Source organism: Protopterus annectens, chromosome 6.part0 (genome assembly GCF_019279795.1).
Source record: "Protopterus annectens isolate FY-2018-M chromosome 6.part0, PAN1.0, whole genome shotgun sequence".
In the NCBI taxonomy this organism is placed as follows: domain Eukaryota; kingdom Metazoa; phylum Chordata; order Ceratodontiformes; family Protopteridae; genus Protopterus; species Protopterus annectens.
In genome coordinates this window covers 618,282,944-618,310,783 of record NC_056737.1, presented here as the reverse complement: position 1 = coordinate 618,310,783, position 27,840 = coordinate 618,282,944, and the positions used below count along the sequence as shown (strand labels likewise).

At 42.8% G+C, this 27,840-nt stretch overlaps 1 protein-coding gene across 1 annotated transcript in view; it reads left to right on the top strand.

The window, feature by feature from the left end:
- Nucleotides 1–27,840, top strand: part of SOS2 (SOS Ras/Rho guanine nucleotide exchange factor 2) — a 2,018,564-nt gene that overhangs the window by 1,881,351 nt on the left and 109,373 nt on the right. The window contains exon 21 of the mRNA XM_044074288.1: nt 13,553–13,594. Coding sequence (XP_043930223.1) covers nt 13,553–13,594 — 42 coding nt within the window. The remainder of the gene's footprint in view (nt 1–13,552; nt 13,595–27,840) is intronic.

Here is a 27,840-nt window from a genome sequence, read left to right as displayed (position 1 = left end):
ACTCCAAAGCTGTGCCCTACTTCATGTCATTAATGTTTGGAAGAACTTTAAGGAGGGGGGATGATGAAGGAAAGAGGTAGCTGCAAGTAAAACAGTTTTTATTCTTAACAGTATTTTTATAAAATATGACAAACATATACTGTACATTATATAGTAAAGCTTTTCAGTTATTTTTGTGTGTAATAGAGATACTATAGTGGAATCAAGTAAATTAAAGAACATTGAATATAATGAAAAGTCTTCTTTTGGCAAATACATGTTCACAGTGCAACATGAGAAGCTTGTGGCTGAACACAACTGTGTCACATTGTCTTGTTTCTATGAAGACAAGCTAAGGGCAATAAAAAGAGAATATTTTTTTCTTCCAATGGCTAGAAGATCATGTTTTCTGAAAGCACTCAAGTCTGGAAGAGGAGTAAAGACAAGACAAAAACAGCACTTAATGTAAGTAGAGGCACAGGCTGTAGCACATATAACATTCGTTGCCAGTTAATTAAAGCCCTTGAGTGTAGCTGTCAGTCTAGGACAAGTGTTCCTATTAGAAGGGCTAAACTTCATTATTTGAAGGCGTACTTAGTTTTAAGTGTTTGTATTAAGTTAATGGTTCTGGGGGTGAGGGTTTTTTTTTTTTTGAAGGTTTTCATTAAAACTAAAAGTCCTGTGAGATGTGACTTATGTTCAAATGGATATGACAACAAAAAAGATATAAAAGATGCTCTATACATGTAACGCAAAAGCTGAAACGTCGTCTTCTAAAAAGCTGTTATGCATAACAGGTAGGAATATTTTCTTATAATAATGGCAACACTTTCCATATTATATTTGAATGTGAACAATCTCACAGTTATATACAAAAAAGAAAGTAGCTAACTATATTAAGAAATGCAGAGTGCAAATAGCTATGCTACGTGAGACACCTTTGGAAAGAAGTGAGCATGTGAACTTGATAAAAGAAAAGATTTCAGGATGGCTATTCAGCAGAATATCTGGAACAAAGGAAAAGAGGAGTACATATATTCATTGCTAGAGGAGCTCCAGTAGTGATAGAAGAAGAAAAAAAAGATAATAGTAGATTTTTGTACTAGTAAGGTGCTATTGGCAGGGGAGGAGGATTATGCTGGCATATTTATATTTCGCCTAAAACTGCCACAGTGGAGATTAAGAAAATTCTGTGAGAAATAATCAGCATTCAGCAGTGACTATTACTTATAGGTGGGGACTGGAATTTGATTTGCAACCATGAGGATGTATTTAGGGGGATCTAGAAGGTAAAATATAACAAAAGAGTGTAGATTTTTGAAGAAATTTGTGAAAATATTTGATATGAAAGATGTGAATTCAGTAGTAACTCAGAATACACATATTATTTCCCAAGGTACAAACACTGCCAAATTACATTAAAGCAAGCACCAGTTTAGATATTGTAAGAACAGCCTGAACACTTATTATGGGAACAAGTGTTTTGGTATATTGGCAAGCTAGAAGGGCATTCATGCCCATGCTTGAAATTTTTGTATGTATGTAAAAACTGGGCTAGGCTAGACAGAAATTATATTTCACAAGAACATGTGCATTTAATTGAAAGTTTGGATACATATCCAATAACTATTTCAGATCACACGTCAATAATAACTAAAATAAAATGCAGCAATCATGGAATGTTAAGAAACAGGTATGAGATTCAAACTACTGTATCCAGCTATTTTGAATAAAATAAAAATGAGATAATGGTGCTTCCCCATGTGTCTGTTAATCAGAGAGGAATTTAAGGTATGTGTAGTGGAAAATATTACATAAATGAAGTATTGCAGAATAGGGTGAATTTCACAGAAGGAGGCCTAACAGCAGTGATAAAGAGAAAATAAAGGACCATTGGATAATATGCATGAGTTTAGAAAGATTGCTGTTAAGCATTTGTTTTCTGATAATAATCCCAGAGCACAAAAGCTTTTAGCACAATGGCTCAGCCAACAGAAAGTAGAAAGGTTTGTTGCCAAGCTTAGGGAACCTGTAACAAGGAAAATAACCAAGATACTCCTATAGATATCTTAGAAATATTTCAGAAATTGTATGAAAGTATGTATAAAACAGTGAAATGTGGAAATCAAGAAAAAGGACCAATAAAAATGTTTATGGAATAATTAAATATGCCAATGTTAGAGGTGGATGAGGCTCAATTACTAACAGTTAGGACAGGAGAAGATAAGGTAAAAGTGGTGATGTATAACCAATCAATGAGAAAGTCTCCAGGAATAGCTGGTATTCCTATGAAAGTTTGGAAGCTAGGAGGGAAAAACTGATAAAGATCTGGAAGGTTTTGTTTAACAGTATTTTCAAAGGAGGAGAAGCACCGATATCCTGGAATAAAGCTGTGGTGGCTGCAGTATGTAAAGATGGTAAAGACCCATCAGATCCAGGTTCATCTAGGCCCATTTCAATTCTAAACCATAGTTATAAAGTGGTTAAGCTGTAATGGCTGAAAGAATTGCAGAGGTAATACTAGGATTGATAGATATGGATCAGTGTGGTTTTGTGAATGGGAAACAGACATTTGACAACAGTAATGATCCGGAGAGAAGCAGAATATAAAAAAAAAGTCACTGTTGTTGGTGGGTCTTGATGCAGAGAAAGCATTCACAGAGTAAATTTGAATTTCATTAGTTGGGCAATGGGGTGTTTGCATTCCTGACACTATAATAATGTTAATTAGAATATATGAGGGATCAGAGGTGAAAATTAAAGTAGGTGGGGTCCTCTCTGACAAGTTCTGTTTGAACAGAGAAACTAGGCAGGGGTGTCCTTCTCCTTTGATGTTTGCATTTTATTTAGAACCATTGGCAAGGAAAATAAGGGACTCAGAAGCTGAACAATATAATTGGTATAGTAATCAAGAAAAGTTGACTTTATTTGCAGATGATATTTTTTACCTGATAAAACCAGAACATTTTATTTCAGTGTTGTGGAACATTCTGTGACAGTTACATGTCTTTGTGTTACAAAATTACTGAAGATAAAATAAAGGCAACAGCTGTAAACTATGTACCTACATGTGAATTAGTTCAGCAATATCCATATTTACAGAGAAATAATAAAACAAAGTACTTAGGAGTATGGGTTAAAAAGGATTAGATTATGGCAGCTAAGGATATTTGTGAAGTGACCAAACAAAAGATAATACAAAAACTGAGAATCTGGAAGTTCTGTTTTATGGATATGGATAGCAAGATACAAGCAGTGAAAATATTTTTAGTCTCTTTAGTTTTATACGCAGGTGAGGCATAGTTTTATCAACCAGAGAAGTTGTAGACAGCAATTAATAAAGAGTTGATGGATTTTATCTGGGAGGGAAGAGGGCAAGAGTCAAGTGGGTTTATCCTTCCAATAGAACAAGGTGGCTTGGGATTACTTAATTTGAATGGCTATTTCAGAGCTACACAGTTAAGGCTGCTATACATAGCACAAGCAGAAAGCTATAATTCAGTGTGGAAAGGGCTGATAATAAAAGGGGATGCTCCAGAAAAAGGTGAACCTAGGATTTTGGATGCAGATCCTTACGGAGAATAGCAATAACTACACAGAATATTATGTTCATAAAGTAGCAGAAAGTATTATAAAGTAGCAGAAATTATTCTCAGAACTAAGCCAACATGGAAATGGAGGAAGGAGATTCTGCCAATAGGGATGATTGCAATTAGGGGTACAGAAAATAGGCAAGAGCGGGCTGGAATTTACTGGAGAAAACTGACAAAGAAACTTAAGATATTTGGGAGCAAATAATTAGAGGGGAAAACGTAATAGAATGGGAAGAGGCCAATAACACATTTGGACTGTAGGCCTTCCCAATCAAGGATTGATATCAGAGTACAGACAAAGAGAAAGGAACAGGAGGATCCTAACTGAAAGACCAGCACTGGTAGAGTTTTTAGCAGAATCTAGTATAGAAACTACTGTTAAAAAGGGATAATTAGTAGGGCATATAAATATTGCAAGATAATTATAAGAATCAATTAGAAAATGTTAGAAAAGATTATGAAGAGAGATTGGGTAAGCAATTCACAAGGAAACAATCAGAGGATATAAATATATATATATATATATATATATATATATATATATATATATATATATATATATATATATATATATATCTCCCAAATTTGCAACAAAGTCTAGATGGTTTAGACGTTTTGCCTGGAAGTGTTTGCATAGTTATTTTTATACTCCAAGCAGACTCCAAATATTTTTTCCTCAGGTAGATTGTAAATGTTGGAGGTGTGCTGGGGAAGAAAGAGGTAACTGAGAATATGTTTTTTGGGAATGTAATAAGTTGGCAAACTTTAAAAATTCATTCTCTCCAGACTACTCTTGTCAGAAATATTGGGCAAGCAAATTGGTGTAAGTAAGGACATGATTGTTTTTTTTTTAGCTGTGATACAGAATTGGAATTGCCTAGATAAAGTAAGGTTCTTGCTCAGTTTAATTCTGGTGGCTGCCAGAAAAGCAGTTACTAAAAAATGGAAGTCAAAGTCTACACCAGCTATACTAGCTGTAGTAAATATAGTAACAGAGATAAAAGAACGGAAATGGATCTTTAGAAAAGGGCAACAGTAAATTGCATAGAAAAAAATGAGAATTTTGGGAACAGTGCATGCAGAATAATGCTTTGGAGGAAGACTTAGGTTTAAAGGAAGGCAGGAATTGAATGAGTTATGTAATGTTAGATGGGCGACGACTGTATAGAAGAATGTATGTGATGTATAATGTTTGCAACTGAAAATATGTCAATATGGTTTGTTTACATTTATATAAATGTATAATTGCCTAAGTCATAAGTGGTAATTCAATAAAGATATTTCTTGTTTAAAAAAATGTCCTTTGCTTTTACTCAAACTTTCCATTTCCCACTCTAGGAATTACTATATTCTGACTGCTTATCTCTTGGATGTTTAGCTATGGTCATAACGAAATAATGGACAAAGTGACATATTTCATCTTATTGTTGTAATCCAGATACACAGCCTCTAAATGGTAAACAGTATCAATTGTCATCTAACAAAGATCATATTATATCCATTTATTTAACAGTTTACTTTCCACTTCCCCCATCTGTATGCTCCTTGGATGGTTTGTGATGAAAGGGAAAGAAATAATGTGCATCATTATATATTTCCTCTTGCTTATATTTTACATGTGCATTCCTGTCCCTGCCAAGCCATAGAACAGTTGTTTAACTATGAATAATGGCTCTTTGCTTTCAGTTTTTCCTCCCCATCTACCATCCCCCTTCCTCCTGATCTCTCCTTTTTTTAATCTCTCCAAATCTTTTGGGTTTCTAATACAATGATAGGAATGGACCCCATTCCTAAGTCAAAGTACGATTAAAGTTCATGAAATTAGTATTGTTTCACTCTCTGATGTTAGCCAGTAGTGTTCTTCACAGCACCCGCAATGTGCCCAGCAGTGACTACTCCTGCAGTTCGTTCAGAGTTACATGTATTGGTAGTGTATCTAAGTAGGATTGTAGACTCTTTTATAAGACCCATTGCTCCTACTACTATTGGAACTATCTGGGTATCTTTCTTCCACATTGCTTGCAGATCCTGATATTTTATAACTTTGTGTCTCTCTGTATGTAGGACACTGTAGTCATTTGCGTGGGTTGATTTCAATGATTAATGCTACTTTTGTCTTCTTTTCCTGGACCACTATATCCAGTTTTCTAGCATCAATCTTTTGAACTGTTGGTAGTAGATGAACCCATGTGATGTAGACTTCATAATTTTCTATGATGCTTTGTGGCTAATGCTTCCAGTGTTTTTCAGCCACTTCAATACCATAATGTTTGCACAATTCCCAGTGTAACAGTCTTGCCACATTATTATGCCTTTCAGTATACAGTCCTTCTGCCATTAGTATGTCACAACCAGCAACGAGGTGTGCGACTTTCCAATCGGTTTTAGAAAAACCTACATTTGTCTGTTTCTCCCACATGCTCAATGGAACCAGCGTATACATAACCCGCTATCTTGTGCTGCCAGTGTTAACCTTTCATCTCTTGGTTTGAATTCACCTCTCCTTAACCATTCCTGCATTCATTCCTGATTAAATGGGGTTCTTCCAGAGGTTTTCTGTACTTGCAACTATATTTATACATTTTCCACATTTCTTGCCTTCTCATCTGGCCCTTCACCTTATATTATTTCTTTTGTTTTTTCGGCACATTCAGTTCCTGCCTGATTTTTATCTGCTTCTGGTTTGATTTCCATTCCTGTTTGACACCGATATGCTTCTGCTAGATTAAGCAGAGAAGTCATCTTAGATTTATTCTCCTCATGTTTCAAAAACTTTCACTACGTTTGGGTCTTGTGATGTCAGCAGATATGTATGAAGTCCCACGATTGCAGATCTATACATATAATCAATTTCAAGAGGCCCATCCCTCCTTCGGAATGGGGAATATATAATCTTGGTATGCACTGGAATGATCTGCTGTATGACTGTTATCAAAGCCATTAAAATAATGGCCACAGTAATGTGATCTGAAGTAGTTGACTTAATTTGATCATCAACCTGAGGGATGGTGGATCTGGACCGGATCCGAGACGGCAGTTTACCAGCATCTGATCCGAGCTCCAAGTTCCTCCCCTTACCCATAATACCCCTCCATCTCCTTCCTTCCCCAGATCTCATTTGCCGCAGCTTTGCCTTGCATCGTGATCTCAGAGCCCCAGGCGTGGTAGGAGAAATTTATAAGCTTTTCATTAAAATCTTTCAGGATTGTGTGCGGATAGGTTCCCTTCCCTTCTTCAAACCTCCCCTTTGCTTTAAAAGTGTTGAAGTTTAAAACTAATTTCTTTTTGGTGTTCTGTTGAGTATAGTTAGGCCTTCTCCCCTTCCTGCTTCTAGCAGCATGTGTGTGTGTGTGTGTGTGTGTGTGTGTGTGTGTGTGTGTGTGTGTGTGTGTGTGTGTGTGCACGCACGTGCATGCGCTATGTAGGGCTTTTTGGCCCAGTTGTCTTTCATGTGATGGCAGACCAGCAAGCTAAGCTGGTTTTTCCTAAGTGCACAGTGTGGCCATAAGTTGTTCCCAGATGATGGCCACACTCTTTGGTGTGTTTGGGGGCAGCCCACCTGTCTACAGACTGCCCTATCTGTGCAGGGTTTAACCCTAAGGCCATGAAGGATCGCAGGGCTAAATTAATGATGAAGGGCCTTTTTCCTGCTTCAGAGGCGGCTGCCTCCACTTTAGTTATGGTCACGGCTGTGACCGCTACTCCGTCAGCCAATATCTCTTCCCCTCCCTCCCAGGCTAGGACTCAACCTCTCATACACAAGTCTGCAGATAGGGAGGCGAGGAAAGATAAGTCAAAAGAAAAAGAGAGAAACACAGAGACAGAGGGAGAAAGAGATCCCTGGACTGGATGGATCCGATGGGTCCTCTTCCAAAAGTTACTCGACCAGTGTTTCCTCAGCTCCAATCCCCCAAATTCTCACTGGAGCCAGAGGAGCCTAGACCTTCTTCTAGGGCCTTTGCACATTGACCTTCCCAGTCGGCATCAGTGGCCTCATCACAGTCCACCAGAAGCTTGAGTTAGGTGGACATGAACAAAATGATGAGAAGGTTTATTCGCATCCAGATTAAGATGGGAGTCTTAACAGCCCACTCTCCCTCTGGAGCGGGGAGCTTGTTTCCCTTTTTTGCCCAGATATCTCCTCCAGTCTGACTGCCAGTATCAGAGTTTATGGATCCAAGAGGTCCCGGAGTTAGGGGATCGGCACCGATAGTACCGAGTACCTTGACGCTGGCAGTTATCTTGAGCACATCGGATCCTAGCTCAGATCCAAGTGGCTCTCGGAGCTGAAGCCTAGGGGTTGGATTCGAGGGGTTGGGTCTTTCTCCTTTGGTGCCGACGTCAGGTCAAGGCCCCCTCCTCAGTATCTCTGCTCCGTTGGGCTCAGGTTCTGATAACTCCCTCTCTTCTGGGTGCGTCTTCTGCCATTTTGCCCATGCAGGAACAACCCATGCTTGATGTGCCCCAGACTGTTCCCTCCGAGGAACCACAAGTAGTTCGTGAGTCCTCTCCAGAGTCTCACCGAGGAGGTTCCTCACAAACGGAGGTGCAAAAGGAGACTCCTGAACTCCCCTGAGTCCCTCACAGAGAATATTGATTTGGAGGAAGGGGAAGGTTCCCCAAGATCACCCCCCCAAAGATGTCTCCTTTGGAGACATCATGGAAATCCTGCACCAGAGGGGGGTTGGTCCACCCCCAAGCCTTCCTAGGCCAAGTTGGTATTTCTGGAGGCCTTCAGCATGGGCCCATCTACCTCCTGCATGTCCCCCCTGCAGATCCCTTGGTGGACCTCATTACCATCAGGGCATGGAAGGAGCTGGACACCAATCCCCAAGCATCCTGACAAAATTTTAAGCCCTCCTGTTGACAGACCTAGTTGGGGCAAGGGGTCCCCAGTAGACGCTATGGTGGTAGCGGCTGCCACTAAGAAAGAAGTAGCCCAAGAAAGTTCTTTGGTCCATCCCCCTGACTGATATATATATATATATATATATATATGCTTCAGCCACCTTTTCTGTAAGGGCACTGAATTATTTGGCCCATGTGACGTGACTATACTGGGACCTCGTAAAGGAGCTAACTGAGTCGCCCCCGGAGTCCATGTCGCTGGAGGATAAGTGCACTTTCTCCACATGAAGGGCCACTCTTAAAGCAGTTGCTAACATGTCCATGTGTCTCCTGTCGCATGCAACCAAAGGAGTGGCAAGGGCGGCCGGGTCCAGTGTTGCTATGAGGCGACACGCCTGGCTCAGGCTATGTAACTTCTCGGAAACCTTCAAGGCATCCTTTGCAAATGCCCAGTATGACAGTTCTTCCTTGTTTGGGAAGATGGTTCATGAAACATTGGTCCAGAGTGAAAAGGACAGGAAGACACTGTCTGCCATCGGGATCCACTTCTCTAACTCCAAAGATCCTTTTCCAGGAATCAGCGGGAGTAAAAGAAGATGTGGTTTCAGAAGTCACAGTATTTCCGGGACACTCAGGACTCTTTTTCCCCCCTAGAGGCAGATGGGGACAAGACAAACACCGGTCCAGAGGCAGGGGGGGGTCTGAGAAACTTCGGGTCTCAAAAACTATTCTCGCGCCGACCCGTGCAGCATCCCTGAAGGGTTGCCTGGCTGCTCTGCTCTGGAGGCAGTCGGGGGCCACCTTTCGATGCACCTGACGGCATGGGAGTCCGTGTCAACAGACCGTTTGGTGCTTCAAATAATATCCAGAGGTTACACAATTCCGTTTATGACTCCTGTCTTTCCCCCAAAACACCTCCCAGACGTTCTGTCCACAGAAAGGGAGGCAGCAGTGCTCGAAATAGAAAAGCTGCTAAACAAATGAGTCATCCAGCCTGTTCCGCCAGAGCAGTCCAGATTAGGCATCTATTCCAGGTTCTTTTTGGTGCCAAAAAAGATGGGGGACTTAAGGCCTGTTCTGGACCATTCCACTCTAAACCTGTTGGTTGACAAAGAAAAGTTCTGGATGGTCACTCTGCAATCCATCCTGCCTTACCTGCAGGAGAATGACTGGATGTGCTCAATAGATGTCCAGGATGCGTACTACCATATAAAGATTCACAAACACTCCAGGAGGTTCCTCCGCATTCGGCTAGGGGCCAATCACTACCAATTTTGAGCCTTACCCTTCAGTCTCACCACAGCCCCCGTGTGCACCAAGGTCATGGCAGTAGCAGCAGCCCACCCGAGACTTCAGGGGATACAGGTCTATCTGTACCTGGACGACTGGCTCCTTACTGCTCCCACCGGGCATCTACTTTGTCAGGCCAGAGACTATTTCCTGAAACTGTCAGACTTGTTGGGAATAACAATCAGCAGATCCAAATCTGCTCTAGACCCTGTTCAGGTCGTACACTACATAGGAGCGAGGATAGATACATTGCAAGCAAAGGTCTTTCTAATTCAGGAGAGAATACGAAACTTTCAACTTCACGTTGCAATGGTTCTTTGGTCTCATCGCCCCCCAGCCGAGGCGATTTTACAAGCCCTAGGTTCTGTGGCAGCCACCATTACCCTTCTTCCCTGTGCTCATATACATATGTGGATACGACAGTGGACCAGATTGCATATCAGTGTTCTAGAGATGAGGGCGGTCTTGTTAGCGTTACAGGTCCTTCATGCCTTTCTTCCTCTGGGAACTATTGCGATTCAGACAGACAATGTGTCAGTGGTCTGGTACATCAACAAGCAGGGAGAAACCAGGTCTTACCCCCTTTGTCGCGAGGCCATGAGAGTGTGGGAATGGGCGATCTCCACCAACCGCTTTCTGGTAGCAATGCACATTCCGGGTCAATCCAACATACTGGCGGACAAATTGAGCAGAACGATCCTGATGCCTTATGAGTGGTCCCTGAATCCTTTGGTAGCAGAGCAGATCTTCCTCAAATGTGGTCAACCTTGCTGCAATATCTTCGCATCTCCTTCCAACATGAAGTGCAGCGAGTTCTTCACTCTGATCCCCCTACAGGGGGAATCCCCCAGGGACGCTCAGGTCCATGCTTGGCCTCCCAGTCTTCTTTATGCGTATCCTGTATTACCTCTCATGACAAAAATTTCTTCAGAAGGCCCGCAGGTTGGGGAGCAAAGTTATCCATATTGCCCCAATCTGGGCTCGCCAAGTATGGTTTCCCTGCCTTTGGTCTCATCTAATAGTTTCCCCATGGATCTTGGATCCCATTCCAGATCTCATTTCGTACCTTTCCAGGATTCCTCTTCCAGACCTGGGCAGTCTGAAGCTCACGGCTTGGCTACTCCAGTTCCCTTGATTGCTAAGACTCCCTGTCTTTCCTCTCCGGTCAAGTCTATTCTGGTGGCAGCTCATAAATCGTCTACCAGGAAACTTTACCATAGCAAATGGAAGCGTTTCTCAGAGAGATTTGGATCCTTTCACTGCTCCTGTGTCAGCGGTCTTGGAGTTTTTGGCACATATTTTTCAACAGGATGCCAGCTTCTCTACAATAAAAGTCCAACTGCTCGCCATTTCCAATTTCCATGTAGGTGAGAATATGGCTTCTTTAGGTTCCTCCAGACTTTGCAAAACCTTTATTAAAGGTACTTTCCTGCTACGCTCCCCCGGTCAAAGATCCCACTCTTCCATGGGATCTTACCCTACTTCTGCAAGCTTTGGTTGCCCCACCTTTTGAGCCTGCTGCTTCTGTGCATCTTAAATTTTTATCCTGGAAGACAGCCTTCCTAGTGGCTATTACCTCGGCTAGGAGAGTGTCAGAACTACAGGCATTGTCTGTCAAACCTCTGTATATGATCTTTCATAAAGATAATGTCTCTCTCTCCGTAGTAATCCCTCCTTTCTTCCTAAAGTGGCCTCTAAGACTAATGTAAATCAAGCGATCAATTTACCTATCTTCTTTCCAAATTTTCAGAACAGAGATGAATACAAATTACATTTGTTAGACGTGCATAGACAGCTATGTTTCTATTTGCATAGAACTAAGTCCTTTAGCAAGTCTGATCAGTTGTTTGTGTCCTTCTTTGCACCTTTTCTAGGTAAACCGGTTTCAAAGGTCACTATTGCCACATGGATTTCCCTGCGCATTTTCCAGGTTTACAAAGACAAAGGCATGTCTCTTCCAGGTAGGACTAATGCCCATACCACTAGGTCCATGGCTACATCAGTGGCCTTTTGGTCCTGGGTACCTTAAATGATATCTCTTCGGCAGCTTCTTGGTCCATATCTCACACTTTTATTTCACATTATAAGCTGGATATGGTATCTAGAGGGAGAGCATCCTTTGGCTCCGCAGTGCTCCGGAATATCCTTCCATGAGGACTCTGTCCCTCAGGTTGATGATCAAATGAAGTCAACTACTTCAGATAAAGAATTTATGTACTCACCGTAATGTTCCATCTGAGTAGATGGACTTCATTTGTCATCAACCGCCCCCCCCCCCCCCGGGCTTGTTATTAGTTTTTTCAACTTGGTAGGCAGGAAAGAGTGCCTTGTGGCTCTCTTGTTCTTGTGGGTTAGTAAGATATAGTGGATCGGGCTTATGTGGTGGTATGGCAAACTCAATCTGAGGGAAGGAAGGAGATGGAGGGGTATTATGGGTAAGGGGAGGAGATTGGAGCTTGGATCAGATGCTGGTGAACTGCCATCTCGGATCCGGTCTGGATCCAACATCCCTCAGGTTGATGACAAATGAAGTCCCAACTACTCAGATGCAACATTATGGTGAGTGCATAACTTCTTTTTTCTTCTTGTTCCAATTATACATATGCCACACCAGTGATGGTTATCCTTTAAAAAAAATGGAATTGAATTGATTTTTGTTGTGGGCAGTAGGTACTGTTTTCACTTTCCAGAAATACAGCTGGTACTCTGCCAGTGTTTTTATATTTTGAATTACCTGAAACAGAAAACCATCTGTGAAGATAAGAGTACCTGCACCCACTAGCAATCTCTAGTCAGATGACTTGAAACTGCTTTGTAGTTACTGAGGTTAGTATCCCTTAGCAGCCAATTTCAGGTACTTAACTCATATATTAGCAGGGCGTGGAGGAAATACATGACCCATGCTGGTAATCCATATGATATCCATTTTTTGCACTTCTTTGGAAAATACATTCCCTGAGATTTAGAAACATCTAAGTGCATAATCTCATTCACAGCAGGATTGTACAGTACATTAGGCCTGAACAATTCAGAGCTCAGTGTACTACTACAGCAATATGAAGTCATCAGCCTGTACTTTGGGCAGCAATTCCTGCTGGTGAAGGTGCATGCAAATGTGGCAGTGCATGGGCACATCTCATACTAATTAGTCATATGGTTTTCCCTGGAAATATCAATGCCATTTGAATAACACAGTAGAGTGATTCAAAGAGTAGCTCTGCTGAGCTGTTTGGGCAGCAAGTAGAAAAAAGTGCACATCATGTTTTGGCAGCTTACATCCATTCACTTCAGTGGAAGGATCAAGGTGGTTAATGCCACAGCAGGTAAGTACTCCAAAGCTGTGTGTGTGTGTGTGTGTGTGTGTGTGTGTGTGTGTGTGTGTGTGTGTGTGTGTGTGTGTGTGTGTGTGTGTGTGTGTGTGTGGTGTGTGCTCATGCATATGCGCTCAAATGTCTGTAGGGGTACAATTACAGCTGTCTGGATGTGTGTGTATGTGTTTGCCTGTTTGAAGATGCCTGTGCAAGTGGATTCCATGACTGGTGAGAGAGATCACTAACTCAATTAGGTCTAACAGCCCAGAGTTCTGTTTTGAAGCATATTGAGCTCTGAATGATGTGTTGCTCAGTGCAGCTTTACCATATCTCTGAATTGCAGATTGTCATTGCACTTTTGGACACTACATTTTTACACCAGCAGCAGTGGTAATATTTCTGAATCCTGACTGTTGTGTGGTGCATGCCAAATGTTAAATACCATCTTAAAAAATGAGCTTAAGTAAAAATATATAAATATGTATTTGAACTGCATTATTGATCAGCTGATTTTTTTTTTATGTTTCGTAGGCAGCCACAGCATATTTGCACCTGTCTTTTTGCCTCATTCAAGTGAGTATTCAGTTTGCATTTTAAGAATGTAAGGTATAAGTTTTGTATTCTGTGCTTATATTTTGATTCAAACAGGCTTTTTTATGTGCACTAATGTTTATTACTAGCGACTAAGAAAGATGTCAGAGTACCTTCATGACAAAAAAATAAAGCTTATGTCATACAGTTCTTTGGCCTGTTTTGGCAAATTATCAAATGTTGTTTGGCTTATCGGGTTTAAAAAGTGGATTGCTAACTTTCCCAAATGAGACTCACAATGAACTTGACAGGCTTTTATTTCTATCTCTTGTCAGGGAATTTGCGCTCTTTGAGTACTTACAATTCTGTGTAGATTTCAGAATAGTGGTGTAGCATTTTAGAGGGGCAGCACTGAAGGTGAATGACTTCTCCAACCTGTGGATGTCACCAGCAGGCTTATAAAATGCAAACTTAGTGGAATGCCTGAAAGCATAGGCTGGTTATTCTGTGCAAGTCCGTACCAAAAGAAGTAAAACTCTAAAGCACCTCATCTGCAGTAAAATGCGTAACACCGCAGTATACTGCTGCTGTATCATATGATGTCCTTCCATATCATTGTTGTAGTTTTCTTCGCTAAAGGGATCCCCTGACAAGGGTAGTCAAATGTCCAGCCAGTATACCAAAGCCTTTGGTTTTCCAGGATATTGTGCATCACATGTCTACTCCCCACTCACAGTGTAGGGCATAAAGGTGATGTATGGATATTCATACCTTAGAACTTCTTTTCCGCCAGTCCAAACACCATCTTTGACTGTCAGTCTGAACGCTTCTTCATTTGTGCTGATTACCAAGCCGTTTTCAGATGTGTCCCATTGGGGTTTTCTTCCAATCTCATTTTTCTTTTAGTTTGCATGCTTACACGTCATCCTGAACTGGAAAATGTCAGTGCTGGAGACAGATTTCCCATAAGGACTGTCACAAGCAGTGTCGTTTTTGCTTGGGTGCTTCTCACGACTGTACTAAGTGCTCAGTTTGTCAAGAATTTTTCCCTAAGACTCTGCGTAACCTTCTCTCCTGCTTGTCTATCTACCTGGAGAACCAACATCTTAAGTTGTTGGCACAGGGTGCTATGGTGACATCATCCTGTCCTGAAGATTATCTGTCTGACAAGAAGAAGACCAAAAAATAGGGTTGGATTCAGCTGCTGTACCTCTTCCCCCAGATGTGTCTCTCGAGGCTGATGAAAGCCTGGAGGATTGTCCACAGTTGTTCCATCAGATTCCTCTCTTGTGACAGTGTCGGAGGACGGCATGGATCCAGCTTCTGACATTTCCTCAGATGCTCTACAGATGTCTTTTGCAGATGTTGAGGGGGAACATCAGCTGATCATATCCGAGGGACCAAGGGACATTCTGCAGATTCTGGTTTGGGAGCAGATTCCCACTACGTTGATTGAGTGTTGTCAAGGGTCCAAATCTCATAAGGTCTTTAGGGCTGATGTCCCTCTAAAGAAGAAGCAGAAAAATCAACACATGTCCCCTGTTCCCAGAAATTCCAAGTGTGAATGGCAGGATTTTGCACAGAGGTTGTTTAATGCACTCATGGTGTTGAAGCCTCCCCAGGGAGTTTCTGTCCCTGCTCCCCCTTGGCCATCTACTCCACTTAAGAGGCCAAGGGAACAGGACTCTTCTGATGAAGACTTGGACTCTGGGGAAGAGTCCTTGGTATACTCCTCTCAGATTTGTTCTTCATTGGACTTTGGTTCTGAGGAGGAAGATTCCATTAGCCCAGATTCTCCCTTTGAGGAACTCTCTTTTCAGGATACTATCTCTTGTATGATGGAATTCTTTAAATGGGATTGTTCTCAGGTTTCTGACATCCAGAAAAGTTATTACGAACTCCTCCAGATGGGTTTCCCTAAGCCCTCTGCTGTTCCTCTGATCCTAGCTGCCCTGTGGAAGACTTTTTCAGCGGCTTCTTAGGCTCCTGATTCCCAACCTCCACCCCTTAAAAAGCCTGACAGGTTTTATAAGGTGCCTGATGAATGTAAGTTTCTCTACTAATGCACGTCTGCTGACCCCCCCCCCCCCGTTGTGTCCGTCTCTTCTGACAAACGTTCTAAGTTCTTGCCTTCTACTAAATTGCTTCCTTCTGACAAGGATAATAGGGCCATGAAATGGCTGGTCAAAAAAAGGTGTCTACTGCTGCAACCCTGGCCTTTTGGGCTATTACTTATCAGACCCATATGGCCAAGTATGTCATAGGTCTTCTTTGTCAAGCCTCACAGGTTGTCTCTGACCTTTCTGATTCTGAGGGGAAGATTTCGGCCCTCTCTTGGGCTTCTCTTCCCAAGTGGCTCACCATTCTATTAAATGTAGTTATGATGCAGCTGATGCTTCTTCTAGAGCTGCTGCTTTTGGTTCTGTGTTGAGGCACTACTCTTGGCTTTGGCCTCCAGCCTTTACCCGATGATATTAAGGCTAAATTGTTGGGATTATCCCTGTAAGCCTTCTTTTGTTCATAGACAGTCTCACCCTCCTTCCAAATGTAAGAAGGGTTCTAGACGGGCTCCTCCTGCTAAGTCTCCTCAGACTCCTACCACTCAGAAATCTCCTTTTCCAGATAAGCCAGGTTCTGTGTGACTACCTGTTTCCCTCCTTTCTCAGTCAGGTCCCTTTATCTCTTCATCTTTCCCTGCCCCTTCCCAGTTGGTTAAGAATCACTCAGGATTCTTGGGCTCTGTCCAACAGCCATCAGGGATAATTCATGGTGTGGAAATCCTTTCCACCTTTTCTGGGCATTCCACAACCTCCTCAGTAACAGCTGTCTTTCTTTCTGGATGTACTTCAGGGCCCTTTGTCTCAAGGCACTATCCAAGCAGTTCCCACTCCAAGGAGGGGAAGGGGTTTATTCAAGAATGTTTTTTTCCCGGGAAAGAAGGCACTTGGAGACCCATTCTGGACCTTTCTTAGCTCATTGCCTTTCTGAAGATCCCTTCCTGTTGGATGCTGTCCCTCCAAACTCGGTTTCCTCTAATTCTTCCTCAAGATTTCCTGGTCTCTCTGGATCTCAAGGATGCCCATCTTCACATCCGTATTCATTCCCATTTCAGGAAATATTTATGCTTCTCTGTTTCTTCCTTACATTTTCATTTCTCTGCTTTGACCTTTGGCTGCTCTACTGCCTCGAGGGTTTTCAGCAAATGCCTCACTCTTATGATTACCTTTTGCAGGATGAGGGAGATACAGATCTTTCCTTAACTGGATTACCTGCTCATTCAGACTTCCTCCTCAGAGACCTTGCTTCAACACCTTCACTATGCTATTTGGCTTTTGCAAAACCTAGGGTTTATGATCAGTTTCAAGAAGTCAGTCCTTACTCCTCAGGACCATGTTTTTCTAAGTTGGAGGCTCCATACCATTCCTATGTTGACTTCACTGCCACCACCCAAGGCTCTTGCTCTAATTGCCTTTTTTTCAGTCCCTTCTTCCTTGAGTCTCAGTTACAGCACAGGAATTGCTAAGGGCTCTGGGATTCATGGCTTCAACCATTCCTATACTACCTCTAGCCAGACTTCATATGAGAAATTTGTAGTGTTTCCTAAAGTCAGTCTGGCTCCAATACATTCATCCTCTAAACTTTCTAGTCCCTCTCCTTCTGTGCCTCATACTGGAGCTTCATCGGTGGATTCATCAGCTGTCTCTCTACCTGGGACTTCTTTTCAGCCCCTAGTCCCCTCTCAGAAATTGTTTTCAGATGTCACAGGCACTGGGTGGGGGTGCCTCTTATGGCCCTTTCAAGGTGCAGGTGACCTCTAGCCCATTCCTCAGAGGTCAGACTACATCAACATGAAGGCAGTGAGAGCTCTCCTTATGGACCTTCAGGCCTTTTATATCCTTTTTCTTTCAGGTCCTCTCAAAATCTTTCTAGACAATACCACAGTGAAGTGATACATCAGCAAACAAGGGGAGGACACAGGCCTACCTTCTGTGCAAACTAGTTCTTCAAGTTTGAGATTTAGCTGTCCAATATCAGGTGACTCTTTAGGCTGTTTACCTTCCTTCAGAGTGAAACATTGTGGCGGACTTTCCGAGCGCGTCCATAACACAGGCTCACGAATGGATACTTCACAGAGATCTGTTTTTGGACATTGTTCATCAGTTGAGTAGTCTTGAGGTAGACTTTTTTTGCCTCCCCTGTGAACAGACAACTTCCACTTTTTTGCACCAGAATCCAAAGTTCTCTGGCCTGGAAGATGGACACCCTCTCTTTTTCTTGTAAGGGGATATATCTGTACACCTTCCCTACCTTGCCTCTCACACCGAGGGTCCTGCTCAAGATAGAACAAGACTCCCACAAAATCTTGGTGACTCCCTTTGGCCCAGACAACATTGATTCCCTCTTCTTGTGTACCTAGCCAAGGGCAGTCTCCACAAGTACCTCACAGGGTGGACCACCTCACACAGGATAAGAAGTCTCTCATCCATCCTCACTTGTCCACTCTTCAGTTGACACTGCGGGTGATAGGGTTTTGATACCTTTTACGCACCTTTTTTCTGAGGATGTGCTTCAGGTTCTGCAGGAAGCCAGGAAAAGCACTACTAGGCAATCCTTTGTCTAAATGGGAGAGATTTTCTGTCTGGTGCCTTGCTTGTAACCAGGATCCACCTTCTGTGGAGATTTCTCTGGTTCTCTCTTATTTTTGTGAAATGCTTCATGCTGGGTTGGCATATTCTTTAGTTAAAGCTTACCTTTCAGCTATTTCTACTTGTCTGCCTTTGTGTCCTCCTTCAGCCTGTAGGTTTGAGGTCAAACAATTTCTTAAAGGCATCCGTCATATTAAGTCTCCCAGGAAACCTATTCCTACTTTCTGGGACCTTAATTTTGTTCTTGAAAAATTGACTCAGGCTTCTTTAGATCCTCTGACTTCAGCTTCCTTGAAACATTGCACATTGAAGACTGTTCTTCTTTTGGTCCTTATTTCAGCTGAGTGAGTGTCTAAGCTTCAGACACTTATGCCTGTTCCTTCCTTTATAGTTTTTCATAGGAACAGGGTGTCTATTCATACTAATCCTTTTATGCCCACGGTGGTTAATGAATTGTCTCTTAATCAGTCTGTTAATTTGCCCACATTTTTCCTCCTCCGCAGTCTGCTAGTGAGAAGGTTCTTCACACTTTGGATTTGCATAGACAGCTCAGGTATTATTTTGATAAGACAAAGGCCATTTGCAAGTCTCAGCAACTTTTTGTTTCTTTTCATCCTAGACCTCTAGGTTGGGCTGATTCTAAACAGACTATTTCTTTATAGATCTCTAAGGTTATTACTTTTTGTTAATCATTCATGGAAAAAGCCTTTCTGCTTCAGTAAAGGCTCATTCTGCCAGAGCTCTGGTGCTTTTTCAAAGACTTGAATACCACATCCGTCCTTGAGGCAGCTGCTTGGTACTCTGTCCATACCCTTTCTAAACATTACAAATTGGATGTTGTTTTCAGAGCAAGAGCTGTTTTTCCAGGGCTATCATGCATGGTTTTCTGCAGGGTTCTTCTGGGCCTTCTTCCTCCCAAGTTTCCTATTGAGTTTTTATACTTTTCCTTTAAGGAAGAATACTGCAACAGTGATATGGAAAGGTCTATATTATATACTCGAAGGTACAGAATGTCGACAACTTCTTCTTTGACACATATGTGTTGAATGTCCACTTCAACGAACGGCCACATCATCAATTTCTTTCCAAAGGAAAGAAATCGGTAGGCCAACTACGCATGGCACAATTTAACAAATGTGAAGTGGGGGCCTGTGCCTCTGAACCACCCAACTAAATACACTAACTCCGAGCTCGCACTACAATGGGGAAAAGGATAAATTTAAAATAACGGCCATCTGATTTCTTTCCCTTGGAAAGAAATCAGTGAGGTAGCCATTCGCTGAAGTGGACGTTCGACACGTGTCGAAGAAAAGGTTGTTAACATTCTGTACCTTCGACTTTATAATATAGACTCAATATGGAAGGACAGAGTACACTTGTGTAAAATCTTACCATAACAGTAGATATCCTCTTTACTGTTGTAGTATTCGCTCCCTCCCTCCTCCCCCTTTTTCTCTTCTCCTATTTCCTTCTGGATGCACATGTTCCTCCTCCTCTCCTTGGATTGTTGACGTTCTTTGTGTTTCACTGTTGCAGTTATCACACTTGGGTTATCTGCCTGCAGGTAGCCCTCAGTTAGCCCGAATACCAGAGACTTAGTATTTCTGTGTTGGTTGTTGTTGCTTCAGGACTGACGTCAGATCGTCAGGGGTATAAAAACAGGCAGCTGACGCCATTACATCAGTCTTTCTTGCTGAGGAGCCTGAAGCAAAAGCAGTTTTCACGAGTGCCGGTAGGCCGCGTCTTGAGTTTTCGTTTCTGAATTGAATCATCCTAAAGTCTTCTAAAGCAAAGTACCCTGCTGGGGATCCTTTTTTCTTGCTCTAATTGATGTCAGAAAAAGTTAACAATTGTCTCTCTTGTGGAAAGCAAATACCACACTGAGATTTCCATTCTTACTGCGTCACCTGTTTAGGCCCAGACCACGACATACCTCACTGTCGGTTTTGTGCTTTGTTCAACGCCCAAACTATTCATTGTCGAGCCCTTATTGTAGCTAAATAATTTTGCTCTCTATCTCCGTATTCCGAAATGGCTTTGGTAAGCCATCCGTCTACCGAGCTTCTGTAAAAACGTAAGGATAAAGACGGAGACAGGCCACACAGGTCCAAAACTACCAACGACGCTTCCATTAAGCTAGTCACTGGTTCGCCGGTACTCAGTGAGGCGCTTTCGCAGCCCCTGATGCCTGCTTCGATGGATTCGCAGGTCACTAATGAGACCCATTCGGAGTCCGGTATGCCACGAGACTCTTCTTTGACTATGGAATCTGCAGTTGTCTCTACCTTGAATGGGTCCAGAGCTGCTGTGCAGGCACTGGCTTCCGAGGAAGTTCTTCGCATTACTGATACTCGACACAAACTGAGTACTACTTTTGCGTTTTCAGTACTGTCTAAAACTACCGAGTTTCTAAGGCCAAGAGTACGAGCTATACCTAAAAAACTGATGACCCAAACTCAAGCACTTGCTTCCTTGCCACAATCTCAAATGCTTAAAATGGCAGAAGACCTGATCATGATGATTAGGGGAAGCCAGCCTTCCCCTGCTTAGAGAAAAAGAGACATGTCCCCAGCAGCTTTAACTGACCAGTAGTCCGACGACTCTGAGGTTTCTGAATATGAAGACATGCCTTTATCTGCTTATGAGGATTCAGATGCAGAGGAATCCATTCCTTCTGCTTCCCCTCCAGAGAATTTTTCTTTTGGTGAAACCCTACATACCTTGAGAGAGCATTTCCACTGGGAATGCCAGGATTATCCTCCGTCCAAAAAGAGGCTCAGGGAATTTTTAAATTTGCCACAGCATAGACCCTTAGCTATCCCTCCTGTTCTGGATTTTGTCTTTATGGAATCCAGTCTAACTCCTGGCACTTTGCCCCCTGCTCCGAGGAAACCAGACGGGTACTACAGAGTCCCTGACTCTCACAAATGTCTTTTCAAAAATCGTACTGCTGACCCAGAGGTCATCTCCCAAGGGCCTAAAGGCATAAAAGCAACTACAGCTAAGAATCCTACCCCTTCTAACAGGGATTCCCAAGCTTTAGACAGATGGGGGCAAAAAAGTATACACTTCTGCAACTGTCGCCATTAGGACATTGAATTGCCAGTTCCACATGGTGAAATACCAGCAACATACTATGGAACTTATTAAGCAAAAATTATCTACCTTTTCTGACTGTGCAGAAAATAAAGAATTACAGGAACTTGTGCATTCTGCAAGCCAAGTCAGCAAGCATACCTTGCAATGTGGGTTTGATGCCCTAAAAGCATCTTGCAGGGCAGCCGTCACAGGTTCTGTACTTAGAAGGCATGCTTGGCTTAAGGAGCAGACCTTGCCAGACCATGTCAAATCAAAATTACTGGACGCTCCTTTGAACAAGGACAATCTGTTTGTCACCAAAGCAGAAGACAGTCAAAGATTTTTTGCAAGTGCAGCCTCCAAGATTCAGTAGGCATTGCCCCTCGAAACATTGGTCCTTTCCAGCCCCCTCAAGGCCATCTCAAACTAGAGAATTTTCTTGGTACCCAGAAAAGAGGGCACATGGCGCCCAATCTTAGATCTTTCCATTCTAAACAACTTCCTGGTGGTACCAAAATTCAAAATGCTCACCCTTCAGCTGCTTCTCTCTATGCTTTCCAAAGATGCCTGGTTAGCCACCCTAGACCTAAAGGAAGCCTCTCTGCACGTCCCTATCGAGGACTTATGTAGGAAATATCTACGGTTCAGGGCAGGATCTATGCATTTTCAGTTCTCTGCACTTCCCTTTGGCTTATCCACTGCTCCAAGAGTCTTCACAAAATGCTTGGCTCCAGCCATTGCCTGTTGCAGACAGAGAAAGATTCAAATATATCCTTACTTGGATGACTGCCTGATTCAGGCAGACAGTCAGGAAAAGCTGTTGCAGCACCTGACATTTGTAAAGGACCTTCTAACCTCCCTGGGGTACACTATTAAGGAAAATAAATCAAAACTAGTCCCCAGTCAAAAGATTGTATTCCTGGGAGCAAGCTTGGACACAGCATCCCAGATGGCATTCCTTACTCCAGAAAAACAAGCCTATCTAACAGGCTACTTTGCTCAAATGGCCACCAGAACCCAGCTATCCACAAGGAAAATCCTGCAGGCTCTAGGGTTCATGGCCTCTTGCATTCTACTAATTTCATATGCCAGACTGCATATGAGAAAACTTATGGTACTTAAAAGTCTTTGGTGCCAACATTCTCAGGACCTGGAAACCATCATATCTATCATACCTTGTCTAAGGACAGAGTTCCTTTGGTGGGCAGCAGCATGCAACCACAACAAGGGACTTCCCTTTACACAACCCCACCCCACCCAGACCCTAACCACAGATGCATCAGACTATGCCTGGGAGGCACATCTGGACGACAGGTGCATTCAGGGCCACTGGAGCCCAAGCCAAATTCATCTGCACATCAAACAAAAAGAGATGCTAGCTGTTCAGCATGCTCTAACAGCTTTCAGATCCCTACTCTCACCAGGATCCCTGCTAATAAAAACCGATAACACCACAGTGATGTGGTACATCAACAAGCAGGGGGGAACCCACTCTTACCCACTCTGCAGGCTAGCCATGACCCTGTGGAACACGGCTTTGGCCATGCATATTCATCTGCAAGCTCAATTCCTGCCAGGCAAACAAAACTCTCTGGCAGACAACTTAAGCAGAAATCTCCTAGACCCACATGAGTGGCAATTAGACCCCAACACCTTCAGTCTTCTAACCCAGAAATGGGGGACCCCGATGGTGGACTTATTTGCCTCCCCCTACAATTACCAGCTCAGCAAATTCTGCACCAGGACACCTCACAGCAGGGCTTGGAAAGTGGATGCCCTATCCTTCCAGTGGTTAAACCTCTCAATCTATGCATTTCCCCCTCTGCCTCTTCTTACAAGAGTATTACTCAAGATAAGACAGGAGAGACCAAGGGCAATCCTGATTGCCCCAGACTGGCCACGCCAGCACTGGTACCCACTACTGTGCAGTCTGTCACCGGTGCCACCATGGCACCTACCCCAGATCCCAACCCTCCTCACAGCAGGACGGACAGATCTTGCATCTGCAACTGCAAATACCAAACCTTGCAGCGTGGCTTATTCCTTGAATTCTCCTCCAGTAGCCAACCTAAGCAAGCAGGTGCTGGACGTCATTCTTGAAGCCAGAAAACCCAGTACAAGGAAATCCTATGCTGATAAGTGGAAAAGGTATTGTTCCTGGATTCACTCTAAAGGAGCGGACACAGCAATGCCGTCCTTACCTCTCTTCCTGGATTACCTATCAGACCTACTCCACAGAGGCCTATCCATTAAGATCCATGCCTCTGCCATTTCTGCTCATAACAGCACTGAGCAACCTCTCTTCTCTCACCCTCTCATCAAACAGTTCCTGAGAGGGGCTAACAACTTAAGGCCACCAAGGAGAGCCCCCACACCTGCTGCTTGGGACCTTAACTTTGTGCTAGAAAAGCTCATGCTACCCCCCTTTGAGCCTGCAGCATCAGCAGAGTTAAAATTTCTCATTTTGGAAAACAGCCTTGCTTCTGGCCATCACTTCAGCTAGAAAAGTGTCTGAGGTACAAGCACTTACGGCTGTGGAACCCTTCATTATTTTTCATGCTGACAGGGTCTCCCTCAGGACTAACCCTACTTTTATGCCTAAAGTCGTGTCCAGTGTGGCTCTCAACCAATCTATCCATTTGCCAACCTTTTTCCCCTAATCCTCAAAACAAAGGGGAAAGGATCCTGCATTCTTTAGATGTGCACAGACAGCTCAGATTCTACCTTGATAGGACTAAGCCCTTCAGATGACCAGTTACTAGTTAGCTTTGCACCAGGGGCAAAGGGCAAGGCCATATCAAAACAAACCATCTCCAAATGGATAGCACACTGTATCCATTTCTGTTACATCATGGGAAACCACCCCCCTGGGGGTCAGAACGCATTCCACTAGGGCAACTTCAACCTCTACAGCATTCCTAAGGGGAATCCCTACCAGGGACATCCTGGAAGCTTTTCCAAATCCAGGGCGGGTTTTGCAACAGCAGTCCGGCATGGCATACTAGCCAGCCGCAACCCTTCTGGACTGCCTGCACCCATTCTTCAGCTTTGGGAATCATCTCAAGTGTGATGACTGCAGCAGTGAAACATGAAGAACATAGTACAGTTGTGTACACTTACCATAAATGTAGATGTTCGAGTGTATTCACTGTTGCAGTCCTGGTTTCCCACCCTCCAGCCCCCTTGTCTCTCTCTCTCTCTCCTTCTCTATCTCTATTACTCCCCCTTACAGGGCTATTGGTATTTACTTTTTACTGGTTGTGTTTTTTTCCACCATAACTTAGCTCCTTATTTGGGGGGCTCCTGACATTTGGGGCAAGAAAAACTGATGTAATGGCATCGGCTGCCTGTTTTTATACCCCTGACGATCTGAAGTCAGTCCTGAAGTGACAGCAACTGACGCAGAAATACTAAGTCTGTGGTATTCGGGCCGACTGAGGGCTACCTGCAGGCAGATAACCCAATTGTGATGACTGCAACAGTGAATACACTCAAACATTTACATTTATGGTAAGTGTACACAACTGTACTTTCCTCCTGGCGCTATACAGATTTGAGATATGTATATCACCTTTATGCCCTAACCGTGAGCGGGAGTATACGTGTGACATACAGCATCCTGGAAAACCTAAGGCTTTGGTGTACTGGCTGGACGTTGGGCTACCCTTGGCAGGAGATCTCTTTGGTGAAGAATACTGCAACAGTGAAGAGTAGGACATCTACTCTTAAGGTAAAATTTTACACAAGTGTACTATCCTGCAGAACACCTTTGTCTAACATCCTTTATTACCTACTGTGTTGTAAATACAGTGCACATAATGCATATGGTACCTGTAGTTTATCCTGCTGTTAGTACATACTGCTTATTCTTCTGCTATTACAGAGTTGTTTACAAATCTGTTTTTTTTTTATTCTTTGTCCTTAGACCTGAAATTGTCACATTATGATCTGTGCTATATACTGGTTAACCAATTTAAGTAAAAATAAACAAATAAATAAATAAATAAAATGTTCTATAGGCATCAGAGATTATAACATAGAATCCACATACAATAATTAATGTTATGCTTGATACACATTAGATGCAGTAGTAATAAGGTGTTCATTATTAAGATCATTACTGCAGTAGCCTTAGCTGTTCGAGTTATATCCTGCTAAGGACATAACTGCCAGCAAGCTTCCAAACCTTAAGGGCACCTTCCTCAAACTATTAGTCAGCTTGAGCTGAGCTGCCTAAAAAAGAGTAAATTGGGCTCCAAGCTTTTCAGAGATTTCCTGCCACAGAAGAGCACTCCTCTTGTGTGCTTTCAAGGATCAGTGGTCTACTAGCACTTTCCATTGCTTAGCAGATAAGTTCCCTTTGAGGAAAAAAAACTTCCACGTTTAGATTTTTATGATATTAACTGAACTTTTTTTTCCTCTGAAAATATTAATTTTAAGCTAGGGAAAAAAGCATATTTTATTGACTGTCATGTCTTTTAGTAAATTTCAAAGAGGAGTTGTGATATTGTACATTTGAAGGCTGGGGAGAGAGTTTAAAGTGACATTTAATGTGTTTTTTGGTGGGAGAAGTTACTTTTTACCGTTTACCTTTTTCTACCAACTACTGCTGCCAGGCTCTCAGTGAATTGGTCATGTTTTTCTGCTTAACTATGGGAAAACCTACTGTTTCCACTGTTATTAATTATCCCAGCCCCCAAGAGAAGAAAATGAATAAACAGCCATTACCACTGTCACCTCAGCAGGCTGCTAAAGTGCCTCAGCCACAGAAGGGTGACTGCTGTGGCCATTTCTGGTTCCTGAGACCGTTCATCTTTATCCTTGGCTCCCTCTGGTATAGTCCTTACAGCCACCATAGACGGGGGTTAGGCAGTCCTCTGGCGCTGTTGCAGTGCCCTTGGTGGCATGGGAGAGACACTCTAGTCAGTCCTGGGAGTACCCATCTTCCTAGCCAGAATGCTACGTCTATCCCTAAGGTCATATTTCCTGGAAAAGTGGGCCTAGTTCTTCAGACATTCCTGTCAAAAAAGCAGCAAAAACTTAGACATGTTTCTTTTTCTTTCTTAAGCACTTTGGATAGGAGTGACTTATTGGGTTTAGCTCAGGATTTAGTTCTGGCTGTTGACCCTTCCAGTGCAGCTTTTTTTTCTGGTAAAAATAAAAGAAAAAGATATTCTACATTTTCTGAAAAGGGTCAAGTTTTTGAACCACAAAATGATCGTGAAAGGACAGCTTCTGTTTTGTCTCATCAGTTTTCTGATTTAGATTCTGAGGAGAGTGAATAATTATTTTTCTCTTAACTTCCAGAATGAAGCAGTTATTTCAGTGGAAAAATAATGATATTCCACTGCCCTTTGAAGAAGTATTAGGATTTATTACAAGTGGGTTGTTCTAGTACCTTCTCCAGTTCCTCATCATCTTTTAGTTCAGACTACTGTCTCAGCTGCTGAATTTCTCAGAATTCTGGGTCTTATGGCTTCTGTTATTCTTATGATCCCTCTCATAAGACTGCACTTGATTAAAATCCAATAGTACATGAAGTTTGTATGGTCTCATCGTCATCCATTGACATTCCAGATTCCAGTTTTGGAGTTTGTGAAAAGGGGGCTTTTTGGTGGAGAACAAATTTATCAGAGTCCAGGTCTCCCATTCTCTCCTCCTGCTCCAGCACAGTCTGTAACTGTGACACCCATGCACTGGCCCAGTATTCAAGGAGCCTCAATTCTCACCACTAGCACCAGCGAGGGGCATCCACATTGGGAGGATAACAAGTACACACACAGTAAAGTACAATTTCCCTTAAGAGCACACAGAGATCACAGTCAGTCTGGGGCTGGTTTCTCCCTTTCTCTAAAGATCCCCAATAAGACTCCCCACTGGCACAGCTGTAGGGTTCAGATCTCAGCTGAGTGGTCAAGCCAAAATCTCCAGCAGCATTCTGTCCAACTAGTTCTTCGTGTCCCTGCCCAAGTAGCTGATACACACACATTTTGAGATTTGATTTATATGCAAACATACAGACACTCCTGGGGAAGGCTGGCACAGGTTCACTAGCTATGCCCTCTTCTGCCCAGACTATACGGTAGTACCGACTGCCACCAACCACTACTATCAGTTACTGTAAAGGCCCTTACCAAAGGGTGTCCAGTTCTACTGTGCAGTGTTAATGTTATCCAGTTGGTAAGTGTGACTGAGACTTGAAGGCTATTTAGGAGTGGCTTATACAGTATCACCAAATACATGCAAGTACTCTAAGAGCTTAAATTATCTCTACACAAAACAACCGCAGTTAAAGGGTTTAAATATATTTAATAATAAATAATAAAAACACAAGACAATACTCATTAGTTCATCACAATGACATTAGAGAGTTCAGAAATCACAGGAAAAACTTTAAAACTGGTTTACATTAAATCTTCAAATGCTTAGGTTGTCGAATGCCAAAACGTTGACACCTAAACATTGAAGTCTAATAAACGTGACAGGCCAATTATGAGATTTTTTTTACCTGGGAAAAAATTTGCTTGGCTGTCATCGGGGATTTGCCCATTTCCCCAATATAGA